At 28.0% G+C, this 23,810-nt stretch overlaps 3 protein-coding genes and 1 long non-coding RNA gene across 6 annotated transcripts in view; 2 read left to right on the top strand and 2 right to left on the bottom strand.

Annotated features, from left to right (window-relative positions):
• The window catches only part of LOC107446295 (monocarboxylate transporter 12), a 28,611-nt gene extending 21,370 nt beyond the window's left edge, over window positions 1-7,241 (top strand). For all 3 annotated transcript variants that reach the window (XM_071185098.1, XM_016060904.3, XM_071185097.1), the window contains 2 exons: window positions 2,985-3,272; window positions 4,905-7,241. In XM_071185098.1, the coding sequence (XP_071041199.1) occupies window positions 2,985-3,272; window positions 4,905-5,035 (419 nt within the window). In that variant the 3' untranslated portion in view covers window positions 5,036-7,241. The remainder of the gene's footprint in view (window positions 1-2,984; window positions 3,273-4,904) is intronic.
• Window positions 7,242-10,938: 3,697 nt separating this feature from the next.
• LOC107454779 (neprilysin-11) lies at window positions 10,939-19,561 on the bottom strand. Its single transcript, XM_043050754.2, has 2 exons — window positions 16,979-19,561; window positions 10,939-11,539 (listed from the first exon to the last, which is right to left on the bottom strand). The coding sequence occupies exons 1-2, from the start codon at window positions 19,168-19,170 to the stop codon at window positions 11,536-11,538; spliced, it is 2,196 nt and encodes a 731-aa protein (XP_042906688.1). The 5' UTR covers window positions 19,171-19,561; the 3' UTR covers window positions 10,939-11,535.
• Window positions 11,012-11,509, bottom strand: LOC107446293 (EKC/KEOPS complex subunit TPRKB). Its single transcript, XM_016060901.3, has one exon. The coding sequence runs from the start codon at window positions 11,507-11,509 to the stop codon at window positions 11,012-11,014; it is 498 nt and encodes a 165-aa protein (XP_015916387.2).
• A 45-nt stretch (window positions 19,562-19,606) lies between the features above and the next one.
• Window positions 19,607-21,911, top strand: LOC107454780 (uncharacterized). The gene is made up of 2 exons (XR_001585501.3): window positions 19,607-20,202; window positions 21,791-21,911. It is a non-coding gene; the product is annotated as an uncharacterized lncRNA (long non-coding RNA).
• Window positions 21,912-23,810: the final 1,899 nt, after the last annotated feature.

Genomic DNA, 23,810 nt, shown 5'->3' with positions numbered 1-23,810 from the left:
GTTAAACTTTTTTTATATTTATTTTCAAAAAATTTATCAATAGCTTAATTTATAGATTAAAGAAATTTCAAAAATTTATTACTGTTTCTCTTTGATCTAGCTATCAGTAAGTAAGTGCAAATTTGAAAAATTATTGCGCAGAAGTGGGCCGTGTTTGGAAGATTTTACATTTAACGCATAAAAAGACACCGGTGTTTTATGCTGTATTTCATAGCCATAAATTATTAAATTGCAAAATTTAATATTTTTCACTTATTTTTACCTACATTAGTACGAAATAAAGAAATAAGAATTAAAAATATGTTTAATAAAAATAATAAATAAAGGTTTAAGATCCCCTTCCTCTCTTAACTGTACTCAACTGACAAAGGAGTTGAGAAGGGGTGATTTCAAATATGGTTTTTATCCTCTTTATTTAACTTTTACAAGCAAGCTGATGAGGGATATTTTTTTATTATTTGCCAGTATCTTTCGATATATGCAAAATACAAGGCCGCCGCCCAATCACAATTCGAAATATAAAGCGTGTGGTATTTTGTAGTTTTCCTACTAATTTTTTTGAGACAAAATTATGCCGAAAAATTCTGCAATCAACAGTTTTTGATTCGTAGTTAAATAATATAAAGTTGCTTGTTTTTAGATTTTTACTAGATGCATTTTTGCTTATGTGCAATTAGCATTAAAAATATTTTCTGACGTAATCCAGATTGATTTTCAATAGTTTAAACTGTAATAAAATTAGATTTAAAAAAAATCTGAAAATTGAGAAACGAGTAGTTTTAACCCCTTCCTTCTCGCTCCCGTGAAAATGACGGGGTGAGTTTTCGCCCACTTTTTCTCGCTCCCGTGATATTGACGGGCTGGAGTGCTCAGTAATAACGCGCCAATAAGAATAAAACTAATTCATTTCTTTTGCCCGGAAAACATTTTATTTCTCATTTTACACACCTGATGGCAGTACCAGGTTATTTTTTAGGTAATTGTAGATAGTTAGTTTATTTTAAACTAGTTACAGCACTATCATCCATCAGAGTATCATCCATCAGTGTATCATCGTTCTTAGTGAATCATCGATATTAGTGAATCTTACAAATTTCTTAGTGAATCAACATACAGTGTATAAACCATAGTCTAGAGCAGATGGAAACAGCATAAACAAAATTATAAATCTGAACTTTCATATGAACTCTAATAAACTCTTAATATTTATTTTATTAATTATATAAACATTTTTCAATAGATTTGTTAATTGATTTAAAATATTCTTATTAATTTTGCAACTTCAACCCACAACTTTAAATTTATTAAGCAAAGTATTTAAATTCTTGTATAGCTACCATAATGATGCTAAACCCAATATGCTTTTAACTCAATGTTTTTTAAAAATATTTCATGATGTATGGGATAGGGGCAGCTGTGCGGCCCAGGTACCCAGTTTTAATAAATATAGGATTGGAGTTGCAGCACTAATCAAATACGTAATACAAATACAAAAGCCAAAAAAATAGTTATTTTTATGACCGTTTTCTTGAAAATTAACCGATCGTTAAGGGGTTAAATTACTTATTTAAAACCAAAAAATTATTTGCTTCAAAGTGTTGAGAAAAAATTAAAAGAAGTTCTAAAAATTATCAAGCGCTATTTATCCTAATCTGATAAAGCGACTACTTCATTTTCTTCTTTTTTTGAAAGGTATTGTTCTATCTAACAATGCGACATCATCAAAACTTTGTTCAGTACAAAAAAAAAAAAAAAANAAAAAAAAAAAAAAAAAAAAAAAAAAAAAAAAAAAAAAAAAAAAAAAAAAAAAAAAGAACCAACAAAACACAAATTTAAAATTTAATCTAAACTCCAAGATGGCGAGAGTAGAGGCCTCTTAAAGAAAAAATAGAAAAACTTTAATGTATAAATTAATAAGGATGGTAATTTTTTTCTGCTTAATATTAACACATTTCATCTCCTTGTCGCAAAATGTCACATGCCACAGTATATTGCATAAACATAATGAAGCAGTTCAGAAACAACAAGACACGTGTTATCGATTGTATTCCAATTTTTTTTAAAACTTAAACTATGTGTTTTAGTGACATTTAGGAGCATAATAGTTACAATCTAGTAAACTATTACGCTCATAATTTCGTGTCATTAAGAGGATAATAATTACTAGATTAGATGCGTACTGATTTTGATGGAAAATGTGGGCCACTGCCCATGCTTGTCTCACGAAACAATTGCTCCTTTTCCTCATGTCCCATTTGCAGTCTCTGGAATTTGGGACGAGTCATTATAGATGGTGATCTTCTACCAAGCTTTAACGTGGGTTTTCGAAGCTATTTTGCCAAGAAAAATGAAAACGCCACAGTTTAAGTGTCTTACATCTGAAGCAAAGCTATAATTTCAAACTGCATATGCCATCTTGCTATAAAGAATTATCTGGTCTTTAGAACGAGCAAATGACTAAAATATTTTAAAAGTCATTAAACTTTTTTTAAAAAAAATCACCAATTTGGAGACATTTTCCCACCTAGATAAAAATTGTCAAAATCAATGCCTCATTCCTATTTTTTGCAAATTTTTTATGAGACCAGATAATGCTGCATTGGAGTAAGTTTTTAAATATTTAAAAATTAGACCACAAACGCTTTTCTTTATATTAACGGTTTGCGCAATTTTCAGAATAAACAGTAAGGGTGCTAGATAAAGATAGGATGGGCCTGTCCTAACAACTGTTGCAAACTTTCATCAATTATGAAAGTTGCATATTATTCGCAAAAAGACATTTCATGCGACAATAGAGCCTTTGATAAACAGCCGTGTTACTTTACTGTGGGAGGTTAGGGGCCTCCTGTATTCATAGATATCGCTATAGCTGCTTCTCTTTTTCTCTATGCCTATATGGTTCTTTGTGTTTATTGCTGTAATTGTCTTTTAATCCTGCTATTAGAAATAATAATAATAATAATTCTTTGTTTTCTTTATTTCAGGTCGTCTTTGTTTTGGATGGGTTACGGACAAGAAAATTCTGTCTTTTCCGATATTCATGATGCTGACTTTCATCCTCCAAGGTTTATTTACATCACTGTTTCCTTTTGCTACCAACTTCTGGCTGTACATGGCATGTCTCGTCTTGTACGGAATCACAGCGGGAATAGTGTTCGTACATTTTCCGGTACTGGTTTACAAGTACATTGATCAGACGAAGCAGTCATTGGCTGTTGGATGTGTGGGTTTAATATCCGGTCTAGTAACATTTGGTATACCACCAGTAATAGGTAACAGTTTTATTTAAGTAATTTACTTTCTTCATAAAACAAATTAAATTCTGAATACTAATTCCGTTTCCGGGGAAGTATTTTCCAAATCAGTGGATTTTAACAATCCGCTCTTCTGTTGGTCATTTTTTTAAATCAAAATGTATTTTTTTTAATAAATTTTGATTTCTTTATAAGTTCAGGTAACAAATTTTTAAAAAAATAAAAGCCTGCATTATAATTGCGAGCAACTACAGACACGAGGAAAATATTTAAAAAAAGAGCGAATCGTTTAAGGCCGTTGGATTGAAAATTAGCTGCCAACTCGGCAGTCCTAGCTTTCCAAAATATTTAAAGTGGTAGCTTAAAGTGGTAAACTTAATTTGTTTAATTTTGTTCTCTGTTAAAAACTTTTCAGCACAATTGATAGGTTATATACATATATATGTATCTATGTACATTTAAGTTGTTTGTAAGAAGTAATAGGAAAAAAAATTCAATATAATTAACACGTTGAACACCACGCTAATTTTACATGGCTTGCCCGTCTAGCCAAACTGTAATTAACTACCAACTAAAATTGCAAATATTAGACAGATTTTGCTTCTTTTAAAAGGTTTAGCATGACATATATGACTTGACTTGACTTGATCTGGACTTCTTCATTTGTATTTGACTGAATGGCAACTGAGACTTTTGGCATATAAGGACATATATGAAAAAGTGGCGAATCATATAACACTACGAATTGTTTAGAAATAGTGGTGGATAAAAATCTACTAAATTGAATTTATTAAACCAAGAATCACAATAATTAAGTAAATTTTGAATACATTTTCTGCAATTTCATAAAAGAGTGTAAATTTTATAGTTCGATATCATGTTATACGCTGTCAGCCAGCTGTTTTTCGCGGCCTATGTGAAAGGTCAGTGTCAGCCTCCGGTGGTTGACGCAGCCTAAATATAATTTCAGTGTCAGCCACCGGTGGTTGACGCTGCCTAAATGTAATTTCAGTATCAGCCACCGGTGGTTGACGCGGCCTAATTGTAATTTCAGTGTCAACCACCGGTGTTTGACGCGGCCTAAATGGAAAGTCCAGTGTCAGCCACCTATGGCTGACGTGGTGCTCAACGTGTTAATCGATAATAAATGTTTAATCATAAAATCTATTACTATTCTAAATATTCAAATAAAAATGATCTAATAAATAAGAACATGTTTATAGTAACCGTAAGTCACTATAGTGACGTATGGTTCAAAAGTTTTATTATTATTATAAGGAAATTAAAATAAAGTACAGTTTCGATCGTGGTGAACCTTTATTTTTGTTATATTGAATTCAGAAAATGAAATGAAACTCATAAAAAACGTATCTCGATAGTTGACAACAGTTGTATGGCAGCAATTTGATAATCTATTCGGACAAGTGGTCAACTTATAAAGGAGAGGAATTCAATTGTCTTTGAGTGTTGAATTTCGTTAACAATTAAAAAATTCTTCCAAAGGTCATAGCTTAAAAATCTAAAATCTTGTTAAAAAAATTAACATATATAAAATGGAAATTTTATGTTATGTTAATTTACTGGCTTGTTTTAGACTTTACTTCTCGATTAATTAAAATTTAACTAAGACATATTTCTTTTGCATTTCAGGTATTTTCCGAGATCAAGTCGGCTCTTATGATGGATTGTTTTATTTGATCGGATTTCTATCAATAATAACCGGGAGCCTGTGGCTATTAGAGCCGTTTTTCTTGAAAATAGCCCAAAAAATCAATGCCTGACAAATTGGAAATTCAATAGTTAATTTATTTTCGTATTTATGAAAATTTGTGTAATCACCTGCATTTAGTTTGTGACTATAATCGTGTTTTTATACACAAGCACCAAGTCCAAATAATGTGTTTCGATTTTTAGGAGAGTTATAAATCATTCTGTATTTAATGTTAAGCAGAGATGCCAACTGCTCCGGATTCGATAAAAAAAAATCTTTTTTTAAGAAAATGAAATTTCAAAAGAAATATTGCAGACTTTCAGTTAATTTTGCCAACTTTTTAAAATGCTCAATACGGCTAAGTGGTTACAAAGTGGCATATCATATAAGCCTCTAAATTATTTAGAGGTAGTGGCGATAAAAACACGATAAATCGAATTTACTAGACTGAGAATCATACATTAAAAGACTATCATTCGAAAATATTTATCCGCTGTTCGTAGCAAATTGTCATCGTTGTGTAAAGTAAAACTTTACGAAAAGGGCGGTAGTATAATCATTTCATTTCTGACTCATGACTTTTTACTCGCTAATATTTTCGTATTAATAAACAAATGCTGGCAATTTTTTTAATTGGCAATTATTTAATGCAATATGGCAATGTCGAATTTTCATCATTTGTATATTGATAATTGATTGACTTACGAACTATGTCAAAAAAAAGATGGTTTACTTTTCGTGACTTATTACTTGCTAATTTTTTCGTATTGATAATCAAATCAAATGCCGGCATTTTTAATTGGCAATTATGTAATGCAATATACCAGTGACAAATTTTCATCATTTGGATACTGGTGATTGACAGAGATGCCAACTTGCTCCGCGTTGTAAAATAGTATTTTTCAGTGATAGCGAAATTTTAGTTACTTTTAGTTTAGTATTTTTCCTTATAAGTAATATTTTACCACTAAATATCAAAAATTATAAGTATCATTAAATGCAACGTTAAAGCATCAATTAATTGGTTACTCTATTAAAAAGTAAGCGTAACTATCCTTCTGTAACGAATTTTACTATATAATTTGCTACCACTTTATTAAAACTATTCCAGAAAGCGGATCAGTTGGCATCCCTGGATTGACTTACAAACAAGCGGAAGTCAATTTCAAGAAAAAGAAATGTTAGTCCCAAACAATTTCAGCTTTCCAAAAAAAAAAAAAAAAAAAAAAACCCAATAGTTTTATTAGTTTCTTTTTATTCTTCTGGGTAAGTAAAATCTTCGGCTTTATTCCATGTAGAACTTATAGTATAGGTGGCACAATTTACTTACATTTTCTTTGTATTTAGTCATTCGGAGCACATAAACATTTGTTATATCTATGTATATTAACTTTCAGAAATGTTATTTTGTTATAATTCTTTTCATCTTTAGGCACATGTTCACTGCAAGCTAGTTATGCTTCCTAAAACTTCATAAAAAGATTTTTAAAAAAAGTATTGACACATATGTAGTAGTAGTAGTATTTTTCAATCATTGATATACTAAAACAAATACTTACAGTACCCAAATACCTTTGGAGACAAAATTTTGAAATTGTTAATCAAGTAATTTCAAAATTGGATTTATGTATATATAATACACTAAAAAATATGTATATAAAAATGAAAAAATATGAATTTTTTTAAAAAAAATTATGGATAAAAACACTATTTTTTCGAAATCACATAACTTTGTTAAGGCTTATTATTTATTTATTGTCCGTGCTTTATAATATTCATCAAAACTCAAGTTAGGAAATAGGTTAAATATTAGACATATTAATATTTAAATATTTTGCAGCAAATATCGACACTTATTTGTAAAAAAAAAAAAAAAAAACATTANGGCCAGAAATCGCAATTAATTATTTATATTTTAGCAGTAAAATATAAAATAATAGTTTAATCAACCAGTTAATAGTACCAAGGCATAGTAATCAATCACGAAAAATTTGAAATAATTTGAACAAAAATATTTTGAGATATTGTATTTAGAATGGTTGAAAATTACCAAAAAATTAGTTTTGAGAAAAAAGACACTATCAATGTAAAGAATTTCTGCCTGATCAACAGATGGCGCTGTAATCCTGTTTAATAATTATGACTATGAATCAAAAGCGTGACAGGCAACAGATTTGAACAGAACGCTTATATGGAAGCCTACAAATATTACACAATCATACTTTTTTTATTGTTTATATTATTGAATTTGATTATTATTAAATGTGGCTTTTTTATTCATTGCACTTTTCTGCACTAATCAATTATGGATATTTTTTTAGTTAAATATCACACTTTCTGTTTTATTTGACGTAGAAACAAAACTCGAAAGTCTTTGCTTAAAAAAGGTAGGCAATAATTGTGCGTGCCGTAACACCGTCATAGTCTTAAGTTAATAAACAAAAACTAAATATCTCATTAAAATTAATGAAAAATCAGTTTCTGATGTTTCAAAAGATAATAACCATACAAAAAAAAAAAGCTTTGTAAGTAAAAATGGAGCGATATTAGATTATAGTTGAACAGTTATAAAGAAAAAGGTATGTTTTACATGAGCACATTATAGGATAATAATAAGAAGAAAGGCACTGAATAAAAACGAAATGCACAGGGGAATATTAGGATAAAAGGTATATATATATACACACACACACACACACACACACATATATATANTTACTGCCATCTACCGGCAACTGCTTAAATTAAAACTTGAATACTTTCGGAATAATTTCTTACGTTCTTTTTTGCCATATTCGTCTTCATTTTTTTACTATAACGCTTCGAAACCCCGGAGGGAATTATGAATAACCCTGTATATATACATTCACTTTCGATTTTTTTAAAATTATAAAATTAACTTAATTGCCATTGCTCGATCACTAGAACATTCCAGAGGAAAGAGGCTAAAAATTTTGGGTTAACAGATTTATCATATTTTATCAAGTCATTGTTTTCATATCCTTCATTTTTTTTTTCTTGTCTTGCTTTGCTGTTTAATAGAATCGAATAACTTGTTTTGTTGTTTAATAAAATCGAATAAAAAATAGAAAACAGTTTCCAAAAAAAACAAACAAAATAAATGTAAAAGTAATTATGAAAAAAAATAAACAGATAAGTAAATAAGCAAATGTTGTGAACATAAAAAAATAACAGTAAAAATAAACTACAATAAGAATATCATTCATTCATTAGAAAGGTTAGCTCAAAATCTTGCAAAATAAATTCCGGTATGAAGCCATTATCTGAAATTAGAATACAGGAAATACGCTTAAGGAACTAAAGCTACTACGAAAAAGTGACGTAAACGCTATGGGAGATAGTATTTTTAAGTGAACAATGCATCTTTCGTAAAATTATTTATTAATGACATAATGCGTTTCGTAAATCGAGTATTTTGCATCAGTTTGCAAGAAATAAAAGTGGATTCAAACTAATCTGCAGAATTAGATTTCCAGAAAACATGTTAAATTGGTATAAAATATATGAATCTTTAATACACTACATATATCTGTATAAATAGAGTCAATAGCTTAAAAGAGAAAATAGCTTAATTTTAATATATATATATAATAAGGGGTCTGTCCAGACATTTTGAGAAAGGTCTTTTTTGTAAAATTGTGAAAAAATTACTCGGAATTTGTGAATATAAAATAAACGTTAAGTCACATTCTTTCAACCTTGTGAATTTGTGCAAATAAGGTCCTGTTATTGCAAAAAACTTTTTCAATGAGTTTTTAAATTGTAAAGACATGCAAGATTATGCTCACCACTGTAAAATTAGAATAAAAAAAAAGAAATTTTCAAAAATAAGCAGCGATTTCTGCTACTAAATTAGAGACACAACATACAAATGTTTGGTATTTAGCCTATACTGCTGAACGCAGAATATTCATTTCCGACGAATAAAGGAAGAAGCGTCTGCCGATGACATAACTTACTTCGTTTACATTTGTCTCCCCCCCCCCTCCTTGGAAGGGTTTATTCGAATAACAAAACAATAATGAAGATAAACAAATTTGTGAAGGGTCCGCTAACGGACTCAAATTTCTTCTAAACTGTATATATATATATTATACAAAGCTCAACAAGATCTTCACACATGAAACGATCACATATGCTGTCAATACTGTATACAATTCTAGTCTATTATAGGAACTGGATAATAATATTGATACATGCTGCATAACCAATGGTTAACAAACAGTAAAACTGTATAAGGGCTAAAACTTGAATTGTTTTTATATTTAAGACTAGTTTTTTCATGTCTTGGTTTTTTGTTCTGGAACCACAGGGGGAGTTATGAATAATCCTTATGTTATTTTAAAATTTGACTTCTCTGAAAACTACTAAGTTGGTCATTTTAATATTAGCTGGGATTGAACTGTTGAAAGTCCTTAAGTTGAGATTTGTTGTATAGTGTAATTTATCTGTAGTACATGCAAACATTAGAAATAAAAAAAATTTACCATGGCGATTAGTTTGCTGTGTTTTTTCTTTGTTCAGCACAAATATCTCAAGATACCATTAGATTTTCCTGATCAGTCAACTAGTAATAGTGGTTGTAGTAAACTATGAATGAAACTTAGAGACAGACTAAACGTTAACACGGTTACCAAGGGCGAAAAAAACGCAAAATGTGGTGTCAAATAAAATTAAAAGTTTTATTAAAATTGATAAAAAAATTGTTAATTTTTATAGCACGTATTTATTTATGTATAATTTTTTTTTATAGCTTACAATTGAAAGTCAATGCAAAGAATGCAGGGTTGCCATAGGCGACTAAAAATGTAAAACGTGGTGACTCATAAAATTTAAAATTTTATTAAAATCGATGCTTTTTCTAGCATACTTTTTTTTAAAATTTATTATTGAAAGAGAGCAACACAGAATATTATTGTTTTAAATATAAATAATTTGAAATGTACTGTAGCTACGATTGAATAATTAAAAAAAGATTATAAATGAACAAAAATGTGAAACTATTACATTAAACAACAATTAACAAATTAAAAGTTTAATTTTCTGGTTTTGTAATTTTTATATTAATATGTTTTTTAAAATTATAAAGTTAAAATTTATCTAAAAATGCAGTCTTTTTTCTAAGGTTAAATATTTGAAAAATGGGACAAGTAACTGATACTCTTTATAATTATATTTAATTTTAATTTCACTTTCTATTAATCGTATTATAAAAACATGGAAGACCATTAAATATGTATTCCAGTTTAATTTTATTAAAGGTAAAAGTCAGATGACATTTTAGTTTTTACTGATTATAAATTGGTAATAAGTAATATATACATATATATATACATAAACAACAAACGAAAACAAAAAGATTAATAAACTTGTTCCTTTTATATTACTCTTGCATTTATATTTTATAGTGCTTCAGTTAAAAATTGTAAAACGTTATGTATTTAAGAATAAAGTTTCAAACATGTATTAGTGATAGTGCATTCTTTAAACTTATTTTAATTATAATATATATATTTTAAATAAACTTTTCTGGATTTATTTATATTTTTAAGCTTATACATCACTATTTAAGACATGAAAATATTTTCACAGTAAGTAGTTTATGAGCACTAATTGAAAAAACCCAATTTTCCCCGGGTTTTTTCAATAAAACCCGCGCGGGTTGGGTTTTTTCAAACCCTGCCAAATATTCAAAGATATTTTTCTTCTATATTTTGATGATGATAAATTCTTTTCGAGCAAATAACTAAATGTTGTTTAAGGGGGAAAAAACTCCCAATTACAAGTGAGAATTGTGTTAGTACTATAACACACATACAGATAGCATTTTTCTATCATATTTGTGGATTATTATTCCGTAATCGTCGTTTCACTTAAATCTGTAATTTTCTATAAAATAATGACAATAAATAAAACTAAAAACGTTTACATGAAATAAGCTTAAACTCCTTATTCTCTTCGAATATAATTTATTCAGGAACTGAAGTAGAGAAAATAATCTTCAACAAACACAATATAATCGATTTCAGAATAACAACTCTTTGGATGAAATTTTAGTTATTATAAAATTTAAAATAGATATTTGATCAGTCATAGAAGCTGGAATTTTATACAACTTCTTGACAGCATTTTCATTCACAAGTTCGTTTATTTTGTCAAGAGATGAAAGCTTTCCCTTCACAATATCTTTCAATTTTAATACCCATTCTTCATCAAAGCAGACAAATATTGCTGAGGTGGCACTATCTTGCGTGCCGAAAGTTTTTAAGGAGTCTCTAATACTTCTCGACGGGAAAAGATTGTAAAGAAGTTCGGTGTTAATGGACTTTGTTTTTAGAGATTTGTTCTTAGCATTGTACAGAGCTTTGTGGGATGCTAACATCAGTAGATCAGTGTGGTAAATAAGCTCGGAATTGACGATAGCAGCTTTCAGTTCACCTTTCATCAAAAGATCTTTGAGCTCGTTCATATTTTCTATGTTTGTATAGAGCAATATGGACACCGAATCATGCTCAAGTACCATCATGAAATAATGATTTTTTTCTTCAATTACCTAAAAAGAAAAAGAACGTTTTAAAAAAATTTAAAAGAGAAAGACTTCTTAACCAGTAAGGAGCTATTCAAACCTTATACAGATTTTCTTTTCAGGTAGGGACTAGAGATATACCCATGGAAATACAACTAAAGACACCATTAAATTTTGTATTTATTAAATTAGTATGTGATTAAGACATAGTATAATAGCTAGTTTTTTAACTCCAATAAAAAACAAAAATGAAACAAATTTAAATTCGTTATCACTCATTTAAGAATAAAAAATAATTTGTTGTGGGTAATATCTCCATTTTTCTTTATGACTTTATGCTTTCAATCTAGCATAGACGTTATAAAGTTATAAAGGACTAGAGATATACCCATGGAAATACAATTAAAGAAACCATTAACTTTTGTACTTATTAAATTAGTATGTGATTAAGACGTAGTATAATAGCTAGTTTTCTAAATCCAATAAAAAACAAAAATGAAAAAAATTTAAATTCGTTATCACTCAATTAAGAATTAAAAATATTTTGTTATGGGTAATATCTCCATTTTTCTTGAAAACTTAATGCTTTCAATCTAGCATAGACGTTATAAAGTTATGAAGGTAATTTATTTATTTTTCTTTGGTGAGATTTGACGGATATTATATAAATTTTGTGTTTTGAGTCTTTGTCAGAAATTGAAGGTACTCTCATAAACATCGTGAGTTATCCAGTCATATATTCTCAGATATCATCAATAGGGTTTAAGTTGGAATTTGTTGTTGTCCAATCCATAACTTTACAATACTTGTCTAACTTTAGGAGAACTGAGAGATAAACCTAGATTTTTCTGTATTTTAGCTGGTCTCGAATTAGGTTTTGTTGTCTTCTGTTTTAAACATACACACAATTTTTGACGCTTTTTAATTCCATACAATTCTCTCAGATGTACTAAACTACCCACAGCAGTGAAAACGACAAATCTTTTTTACAATAGAGCAGCCATTTTCCTTTAAAATTACTATTTTTGTTTGTTCTTCTTTGATAAGCTTAATCTTATGTCTCATTCAAGAATTTCCAGGTAAACAATAAGCAAATAATACAAAATTGTTTCAATAACTAGCATCACACAATTCACAGGCAGCAAACTATCTCTTATTCTTATTATCTCTTACTTGGTACAGGACGGGGGAAAAACGGTAAGTTAGTGAAATTGAAAATTATAAGAAAGTGTCTTTTATTGCGTTTCCATGCAAAAACTCCAACTTAAAGAATGAACGAAGTAAATAATCATAAAAAATTAATTTTAAAATTATTTTTGCTGCTATATTTTTTTCTATTGAGAAAAAAAAACTAGACACGTGATTAAATATACACCCATGATAAAATCAATGATTTGAAAATACACCCATGATAAAATCAATGATTTGAAATTAAACACACTTTTTGTATGTAAGCATAAGATTTTTATACTACGTTTGTTCCCATCGCTACAATGCACAAATACATATAATAATAATAGTTTAGTTTTATAATTAATTAAATTTTTAGACTAAATAAATTTTTCTTACAATTTACGTATCTATAACCCATCACAATAATTGATTTTTCAAACAATTGAACTTTTTAAGATGAGAAACATAACATAGAAACTTGCACTAATTATAAATTTATAAATTATATGCATAAAAAATTAACTGGACATACAGAAAAAAATATCAACAGGTTTTGAAAGAAGATTGATCCCACTGGTTCCTAAACCTTACATACGTCCTTGGAAACCATAAAAATAAAATAATCTAAAAATGAAATGATGATTGATTAAAGCATTACAAATTTTAACTTATAGTTGATAGTATTAATATACCCTTACTCTCTTTCCCCTCCCCCCCCAAAAAAAAATTTTTTTTACAGACATTTTGATGGTGAGTTTAACCATGTCATTGCTAACTCCACCCTTCAATTTTTAAAAAAAAATTTATGGCACATTTTATAAATTTGTATAAGGATTATCTGAATATATGAAGAAAAAAAAAACATTTTGATGATTTCCCTTTTAAATTTAATTATTTTTACAACTTACAAGAAATTTTTTTTTCTAATAAAGGGAATTAAATAACTTAAGAAGGCATTGCTCATATCATTCGATTTTCAGCATATTTAACAAATTGCAACACCTCCAAAGAACTTACATAACATTTGAATGACTATTGATACAAACTATATTTTCAAGGCAAGTAGTCAATAACAAATCGTTTAATTTTCAAATTAAATTTTAAATCAATCTTAATTTAAAGAGAAATATCGCCAAAAAAATAAGAGTTCAAAATGTTCTCCTTCTAGCTTCGGAATAAGATGTAATTAAAAATTTTGCATGAGTAATTTAGTCACAAAATCATTACTTCCTAACGATATTTGCTTCTAATGAAATAACTGTGCTACCAGTTTTCCCAGTTTATTAGCCGTCTAATAAATTGCAAGAACTGGTAGGACAGTTATCAGAACACTGTAATATCGATTTATCTGCAGAAAATAAGAAAACAATTTTAATGGATACCTTTAAAAAAAAATTGTGGTGTCATAAATTTTATAAGACATTTTTGAATGAAGGCTTATCTTAACTTAGTAATTTTTAACTAGTGTTTAAAAAGTATAAAGAGAATATATTTTATTCTAATCTCAATTAATAAGCACTTGGTTTATCATAAGATAGATTTGTTTAAATTTTTTTTTAGTAAATGATAGCTGCACGGGAAATGGATGAAAAAGCTTAATCAAAAATGGCAAAAGAAACTTAAAAATTGATAGAGGTTCAGTATTATACAAAAATAAAAACAATTATTATTTTTTAATAAAAGGCACATTATACAAAAAATTATTAATTTAAATTTGGTAAATATACTATTATAACTACTGTTATGAATTATTATAATATTACAAAATGATAAATATTTAGCATTCCATGTAAAAACTTAATAAAATAATATTGAGAAAATAAATATATTGAGATGATAAATATTGTGAGATGACTCTCAATTTACATAAATTGCATGTTTATTGGTAAAATATGAAAGGTCAATTAAAGATGTACAGATTTTCATTATTTTTCTATTACAGTCAAACCCCGCTATAGTGAACACGGTTTATAGTAAACTCCCGGATATAGTGAACGAAATGTTAGGTCCCGTGTCTTTGCTATACGCGCATAATGTTATTTTTTGTGGATATAGTGAACCAAAAAAGTGAGGAAGTTGGATATAATGAACTTTTTTCTGTCTTCAACTGATTTTTTTTTTGTAATAATTTTGAAATTTNGTGAGATGACTCTCCATTTACATAAATTGCATCTTTATTGGTAATATATGAAAGGTCAATTAAAGATGTACAGATCTTCATTATTTTTCTATTATATGAATTTAAGCATGGATAACATATTTAACATATTTGCCATAGTCAAATTCTGCTTAAAGCAATAGATGTTCCTCAAATAGTTATTTCTAAATTGAATAAAAATTTTGTCTCTGTTTCACAAAACAACAAAAATAAAACACTAAAATATTAATAAAAATGTAAAAAAAAATTATGTCTTTTTTATTTGCTTATTATTATTATATTATTATTAATTTTTTTTTTTTTTTAGATATTGCAAAGTAATAATTAACACTTTAGAAATTAGAAAAATAAATTCGTATTTTCCATAAAATAAGTAAAACTTAAAATATAAGGGACAAAAATTTTATAACTCAGAATTTTTTTCATTACTTTAAACAAATTTATGCCAACAAAATTTAAAGATAAACAACAAGTCTTTAAATGAAAATAGTAAAAACTTAAGTTTTATTTTAATTTTTTTAACAAATGTTTTAGACGTACATCGTGTAGGAAGGTGTGATTAAAAGGCTGTGATCTCTGCAAAAAAATGTAATTAAATATGTAAAACATTAAATTTTAATCATTTAAATTAACATGTTCTACATCAAAAGCTATCAAAATATGGTTAGCTAAAAATTTCATTACTTCTTTATTTAGAAAAAATTAATTCGAATTGAACTAAATTTGGTTTTAGAACCTAAATGCAATTTCAATTTTTTAGAACAAACAAATAATAATCATATATAAAAAGCTAGCTTTAAAAAAAAATTACCAAAAGCTTCAATATTGTTAAGTGTTAACAAATGATAAGCTCAGTAAGAAAAATTATTTTATCATAAAACTATGTAATTTTAAATGACAAATCAAAAAATTTGATTAAAATTAGTCAAATATGATAGTTACTAAATAATAAAATTTCACAAAAAGTTCGATCTTTAAATTTTGACAATTTTTCACAAGAATAATTTGACCACTATTTTTTAAATTTTGTAAAATTCATAATTTTCTTACCAATATTAAATAAAACATTAATTAAACCATTTTTCACATGGAATACTTTTTGGCTTAAAATTATGTGCAAAACTACTACAATACAATGAAATTAACATTTTAAGGAGTCCAATTTTTTTACTGTTTTTCTTACTAAATTATAGGGTCCATATTTTCCAGATTCATCACATATTTTAAGGGCCAAAGATTGTATGTCAAAGATTGATGGAAATAGATGTAATAAGAGAAACTAAGTTTTGTGTTCGATACTGTTACTTAAAATAAAGCTTGTATAAATTAATTAGCATAATTGAGGTCACCCATTTGAACTCTAAGATTGGCTGATAGTTTGTAATAATCCATACACAAATAATAACTTAAATACAGTTAAATACTTTCCAAAAATCAAATTTACATTTATGATAACTTGATTTAAACTTTAATGACTAACTAATAAAAAAAAACATATAGCTATGTCTTTTTATTCAATATCCTATAACAGCAGGCAAAGAAACACAGCAGCTGAAACATTTTCTACATTTTACTTAAAACTTCTTATCCATTTTCATATTTGATTGTGGGTTCAATAAAATAATCTTTAATACCATTAGATATAATTAAAATCTAAAAATACTTTTAAAATATCTGACATTAACTTGAAAATGTTTCCAAATTTTAGTAAAATAAAAAGCATGTTTACAATTGATATTTCACTGCTACCAAGAAATATTATCAACGAGTATAAAAGCTGACAGTTATGAACAAGTCTTAAAAAAATGTATTTCTATTCAAAGAAGAAAAGTTTAATTTATCAGCAGCAATACACAAATTTATATAACAAACTTCAAAATGGGTAGATTTCCATATCGTGACCTGTGGTAAGTCTTGGCAACTTCTGGTAAATGGCCCGCAAGAAACTAAAAAACCATCACAGAAGGAGACTAACACGAAGGATATAACTCATAGCCACCCTCAGGCAAATCTCTACATTCCTTTTTTTCTCTCTAATATATTGCAAATTTAGAATTCAATTGACACGACAGATCACGTTATGAAAATATCCCTGTCAGGATCATAAACAAGAATTGAATTAATTTACTAATTACCATAAGTGGCATTTATCAGAAGGGTGCATCTTCGAATTTTCGGAACATTTAAATGCTTGTGCAAAGTATTCAGAATTAGAAATTGCACTATTCACACGAAATTCTGGTGAACTATGAACATCATTAGTGCTTTTATGCTTACCACTCTGATTTGAACACCAAAGTGTTCCGAAAGAAATAAAAAACATTTGGTCGGGAGAATATTGTTCTAAATTTGGAAAATTACCCCCAGGAATGTTTTCCTTTACAAATTGTTTGTAAGCTTTAAAAGCAATGTGAAGACCTTCAGTATCGGCCATATTTTCATCTAAAGTTGAAGCTGCCGGAGGTAAACTATCTTCATCAAAATATGAAATAAATTGCTTTTTGAAACAATTAGAGTAACTGTTATAATTCTCTATTGATTTATTTGTCCACCAATTATATAGTCTACCATGTTCATCTCTACGACATCCATGTTTATCAAAAGCATGCATCATTTCATGACCAATAATTGCACCTAAAGCTCCGAAATTTAAATACCAAGGTGCTCGACTATAATAAAAAGGAGTAGAAAATAAAGAAATCGGAACCACTAACACGTTCCTTTGAAGTATGTAATAAGCACTAACATCTGTTATTGGCCTGGGTAGATAATGGTCCATCGAGATTTTATTGCCAACTTGAAGTTGGTCAATTGCTTGAGACACAAAATACTTTTTAATTTTATAAAATGTTTCCAATATATTTTCAGATACATGTGGAAAATCTTTATATGTATTATCAAACTCACTCTTTTGCTCATATACACTTTTGAAACCTAATACAGTTTGTAAAGAATTTAATTTACGTGTAGCTGCATTTCTGGTGGTGTCATCAAGCCAGTTAGAAACTGCAAATGAATTGCCAAAGGCATTTTTCAAGTACTGAACTAAAATTTTACTATCAGCAATACCATCATGAGAAACATTTTGCACAAACAAATAATCAAAGCTGCATTCATAAATTTCTGTAGTTTTTTCGTAACATCTATCTTCGATCGTTTCCATTGTTTCTTGTAAATCATACTGATTCGCCTCAGCATAGTTTCTCATTACATCTGGTAACAGAATTAATGAATTTTGGACACAAAGCCATCCGAATAAATTTGCTAAATCCCTTTTAGTAAATGAATCTGACAACAAAATGGAAACTGCTTTTTTAAGATAATTCAAATCTTGAACTAAGATCATATCTTTTTCCGATACATTAAACCTAAACTCCCCTAACATGTCTCGTAAATATAAATTAATATAGCTTACAAAATCAATTTCGGGAATTTCCTTTTTCAAATCATGTAATGAGATTCTGATAGGATCATTCTTTGTCGGATCTTGTTTTGCTGCTACAATAATATCACGCCATACTGTTTCAATTTTTTGAAGATCTCCAACATCTTTAATTATATATTCACCATCAGCATCTGGATTTAAGGTATATAAAACAACATACAGCATTTGCCTGTTATAAAATTCTTTTAACGAATAATCATCTTTTCCAACATCAGGGATGGTAATATAGATCATATTTGAAGATGTGTTATAATCATCTACAGTAATACGAACACCAAATATGGACTCAATATCCATGTTTTTTAATAAATAGGAACTACCACTAATCCAATCAAAATCATTTTTGTCCCAAACTTCTAATTGCAGCATCGGCCATCCCCCCATTTTTTCAAATGTCATTAGGATATAATTTAAATCAGAAGAAGTGTTTCTATTTAAATTTAGACAACTATTGTAAAAATTAAAAGCATCATTGACAATTTGAGGAAAACTGGAACTAGGAATACTATTTTTAAAAATTTCCATGCGTTTTTGATTCACAATGCTTTGAAGAAGAGTAAATTCATTGACTTTATCTTGCATTAAATCACTACTTGCATTATGAAGCCATAGTCCACAGGTGAATTCATAAAAATTAGAGCAAGGATCAACTGAAGAATTTATATTCTTGATAGAAAATGAGTTTGAATAAATATTAACATACTTTAATTTGTTAGGTTTATCGCTTAACAGTAGATAGGTACAGACAAAGGTTATAAATAAGAGAAATATAACAGTAACTCCTATTATAATTTCTCTTCGCAATGGTATTCCAAGAATATTTTTGTATGAAGAAGATGCATTAATTTCATTAATGTTTCTCACGCCATTACAAGTAGCCATAGTAAACTTAGAATAAAATGTTTGTGCATTAGATACGCAAATTTAATGTAAGTTACTTAACGAAAACGGAAAATAAATGCTACAAAGATTAGCAAAATTAATTCTCCATCTCTTATAGCAAAGACTCAACCGCAGTTGAGAGATTGAGAAAGCGGATGCCATCTTTCTCAACTGAAGCAAATGATGACAGTCATGTATATATAAACATCCGGGCCGGGGGGGAAAAAGCAAAAAGGACTACTACCCAAATTTGCATCAAAAGTTATATCGGGCCAAGGCTAAATCAGCATTACAGTAATGAGCACAAAATAGCATTAAAGACAGAAATAGAAAGGTAAGTAAGAAATATATTTTGAAATTAGGAGATAAAAGAGCAAGACTGAATGAAAAATATATAAAAGATAGCAATATTTACCTTTCAAATCTCATGCATAGTTTAACGATGACGTCAAAAACAATGACTTCTTGCTTTCGATGACTTAGGAAAACTATATTCGCTTTGACCTAACTTGTTTGAGTTTGACTTTTAATCTCAAACCCTAATTCCCCCTCTTATTATTATCCATTAAAGCTAAATGCTGAACTAAAGCATGTAAGAAAATCAAAATTATCCATTTCATTAATCAATTCAACCAAAGTCAACGAGTATCTAAACTTTTGCCTTGTGTTTTTGTGTCTTCAAATAAAAAGCTTCGCTAAAGGGCTAAAACAATTATATTTTCAAAGACACAGTCGTGTATACCTCTGTTTATAATGGAGTATCCAAAGCGTCCTAAGCCACTTTTCAAAAGATCAAGAAAAATTCCGTTTTCTCATAGGTATCCTAAAACATTTTATTACGGTTGTGTTGGCGGTGCAGCTCTGCTTTTATTTAGTCGAATTATTTATGATATGATTTATCGCCCGCCTACAATCGATCCTCTTTCATTAACACCTGAAGAAAGAAGAAAAATAGTTTTCCAGTCTACTAGAATTTACCATAAAGACGATTTACCTCCCAAAAAGTCGGAAAAATGATTATTTTAAAATCTAGTAAGTTGAGTGTTTTTCTGAATGTAGAGCAGAGATTATGGGGACATTTCTGTATCGTGATCTGTCGCGCCAGCTATAATCGCCAAGGTGCCGAATAGGTTTTAAACTTGGAAATTAAAAATAAAAAAAAAAACCTGTGGATGTTGTCCAGGGGTGGCTAGAAGTTATATATTTCAAGTTGATCCCATTCTGTGATGTTTTTTTAGAAAGATTTTTGCGGGTCACTGCCCTTAAGTTGCCATGACTTGATAACCCTGAGATAATTCTTTTTCTTATGAAAAATATTAATTCATTGTTGTATTTAGAATTTTGTTGATATTTAAAAATAAATATTTAAGGATAATGATCAGTGTAAATCTTTAATGCATCAATTGTTATAATGAACATCTTTTTTTTTTTTGCACTTTGCATATGATTTCAAATTCTACTATGTATGTTTAATCCTTAGTACAATTTAAATGCTTTTGGGTATCTCTGGTATGTAACTTTTGAACAGAATGATATGAAATGCAAGTTACAGAAGTTCCCAACATTTTTCTGATGAAAAAAAGAAAAAATAATTATATGGTTCATATTTATAAGGCTGATCTGAACTCATTTGTAAAAAAAAAAAAATCGTGCAAGGGATTAGCTCTTGTCTTGAGGAGTAGAGGATTGCTTCTTATTAAGGCAACCTTAAGTTTGAATCCTAGTTATTACATCATTAAGTGTCTACAGTTAGATTTGCTGCACTGCAAAATATTGACAGAGTCATTGAAAATTAAAAGTCATAATGATTTGGTTTAATGAATATGTAATATAATATATTTTAAATATGTCTAATATTATTCATAATATTCAAGTGTTTTCCCTGTTAGCATATCATAATTATGACTGGCTGATTTGTACTCTTTGCTTGCTCTAGCAAAATATCACCCAAGATGCATCAATCAGGAGATGCCAACTTTTCGGATTAGACGAAATATTTAAAAAAAATGGTAGGGAACTACAAACTAAAATTGGCAGATTTCCATTACATTTTGCCAACTTTTTAAAAGGCTCAACACGGCTTAACTGTAACAAACTGGTGTATTACTTAAGATTTTGAATTATTTAGAAGTGCTGGTGATTGAAATCCTGACAATTTGAATTTACTCAACCACTAGTCATACATTAAAAGAGTATCCCTTAATATCATTTATCCCCTGTCTAGAGCAAGTTGACATTGCTGTCAATCATAGGTTATGGTCCCTTTATCATCAGGTAAACCATTAGAGGTTTTTATAATTTTTTCACATACTAAATAAAACAACTCTTTTATAAATTAGAGCTTATCTTGATAGACTTAGTTTTGGATTCAAAAGTTCCTTTTGACTTAAATTCAAAATTACACATCTGTTAATTATTAATTATAAGTGTGTAAATACACTAAATATAGATTTCAAGTTTGTTATAAGGACAAGCAGTAAACTTTTAAGTTGTGTCCAAATAAGATAGTTTTATAATAGATCTATTAAATTTTTAAAATTGTTCAATGTTATGTAAGTCATAGTGAAAGACGTTTAATTTTAGCACTCCTATTACTTATTTTCCTTTTTATCTCTTTTAGGTAGTGGAAAAAATTGGACTATGTTACCAACATTTGTTAATAAAGTCACAAATCAAATAATATTTATCTGTATCTTTTAGATAATCTTTTTTATTAAAAGTGTTCTTAACACTGTATTTTATTTATAGCTTTAGAGAGTTTACTTTTGAGGTATTGAAGTTTTGGGTAACACAAGAGGTTTTCATGAATACATAAAACTATTATAATAAAAGTTTGATTATATTTATAATTATTACTTCAGATCAGATATCAATAAGGATCTTAATTATTGTGAGAGAAAATATTTGTGAGTGTATAAAACTTTTATAATAAATGTTTTATGTTATTAATAATTATTAACAAAGTTTTATATTATTAATAATAAATGTAAAAGTTTAATTGTTACAGCTAAAGGTTAGATGTCATTAAGAGACTTTACGTCATGAGAAAAACTGTGGTATCCAGAAATGGGAAAAAACTGGTAGTAAAAGCATTTAATTTTTAGCGTATTTTTAAGAGGAGTAAAATATATACAACACAAATTAGCATTCATAAAAAATATATTGTATGTAAAATGTCTTTCTCATGAAGTAGTGAAATAGCAACTGAATTACGAGCATAGTTTGAAATATTTTTAAATTATGGGCAGAGTTTAGACGCATCTTAGTGGGATTATAATGCATTTATACATCTACTTAATTTATTTATATGTAGATGTGGTCAAAATTATTTTAACCCTTTATGTAACGATGAGACTTTTAACCCCTTGGGGATGGGTGATTCAGAAAAGCATTCGTGGAAAATCAGAATCAAGTTGTAATTAAATAAAAAACGGTAAACGGTTGTCAACGTGTTAAAGCATTTCAAGTACCAGGTCTTCTCCATGTATGATTAAACTATTAAATTCGAATGGTCGTAAAATACATGTTAAATTAAATTTGTTAAATCCGTTAATAACCATAAATGCAAAAATTTTGCAACCACATTAATCCCTTGGGGACGGGTAATTCAGAAAAGCATTCGTACAAAATCAGAATCAGGACGTAATTAAATAAAAAATGGTAACTTAAATGTAGTCGTTTCTAATTTGACAGACTTACTTTGCTTTTACATTAATTATTGTTAGTTTAATCATATGTATAATCAATGTTAATTCAAAGTATACCTAACTAAATAGTTTTATTTTGAACAAAGTAATGGTGAGTTAAATAAATCAAACAATTATAACTCCGCCCACAATTAAACTGCTAAGGAAATACTTTGATTACCAGTTTTATCTTTTTTATCCTGATTGATAGGGTTTTATGCTGGCACATATTTGTGACAGTCGGCGCAAAGGGTTAAGATCCACTATTATTTTTTCAATAAAGTACCCCATCGGAACCTTGTCTGATCCTGTAATATGACTACACAAGATTAATTGAACATCCTTTATAGAGCTATTTAGTTGTTGATATTTCGTTCGAGGATGTCATTTTATTGTTCTTCAATTCTCACATTTCTGTCTCAATCAATTTTGAAAGTATATCATATATATTTTTTATGAATTCATTAACATTTTAACTAGTTAAAAAACCAAATATTAAATGCTTAGATTTAATTAAAATTGTATAACATGTAAGTCTCAAATTAAAAATTTCATTATAACATTTTGGAAAATAATACTAAATGTTAAAAAAAATATTTGTCAAAGTATAATATAGACATTATTTAGTGGGACAAAACAGTTCTGTACATTTTTGATAGCATTTTAATAGTTTGGAATAGAAATAAAAAATTCATACATTTTGCTTCGACTTTAAATATGAAAATAAAATTTTATCACAAATCTGCAAAAAATAGAAGATATGTAGTCTATAAACAAGCATGATTTCTTTTTTTTTTTCNTTTTTTTTTTTTTTTTTTTTTTTTTTTTTTTTTTTTTTTTTTTTTTTTTGAAGCTTAAGTGAACTCTAAAATGAAAATGCTTTTACTTTTTCTAATAGTCTTTCTACTTGTTTGCACTTTGGAAGAAAGGAAAAACAGGTTGTAAAACCGTAAA

Source organism: Parasteatoda tepidariorum, chromosome 9 (genome assembly GCF_043381705.1).
Source record: "Parasteatoda tepidariorum isolate YZ-2023 chromosome 9, CAS_Ptep_4.0, whole genome shotgun sequence".
Lineage (NCBI taxonomy): Eukaryota > Metazoa > Arthropoda > Arachnida > Araneae > Theridiidae > Parasteatoda > Parasteatoda tepidariorum.
The sequence above is the reverse complement of the archived record's forward strand: the minus strand, read 5'-3'. Positions and strand labels throughout refer to the sequence as shown.

Excerpts from the sequence above, each read along its gene's own strand:
- LOC107446293 (XM_016060901.3), bottom strand. The coding sequence starts at position 11,509 with ATGGTACTTGAGCATGATTCGGTGTCCATATTGCTCTATACAAACATA.
- LOC107454779 (XM_043050754.2), bottom strand. The coding sequence starts at position 19,170 with ATGGCTACTTGTAATGGCGTGAGAAACATTAATGAAATTAATGCATCT.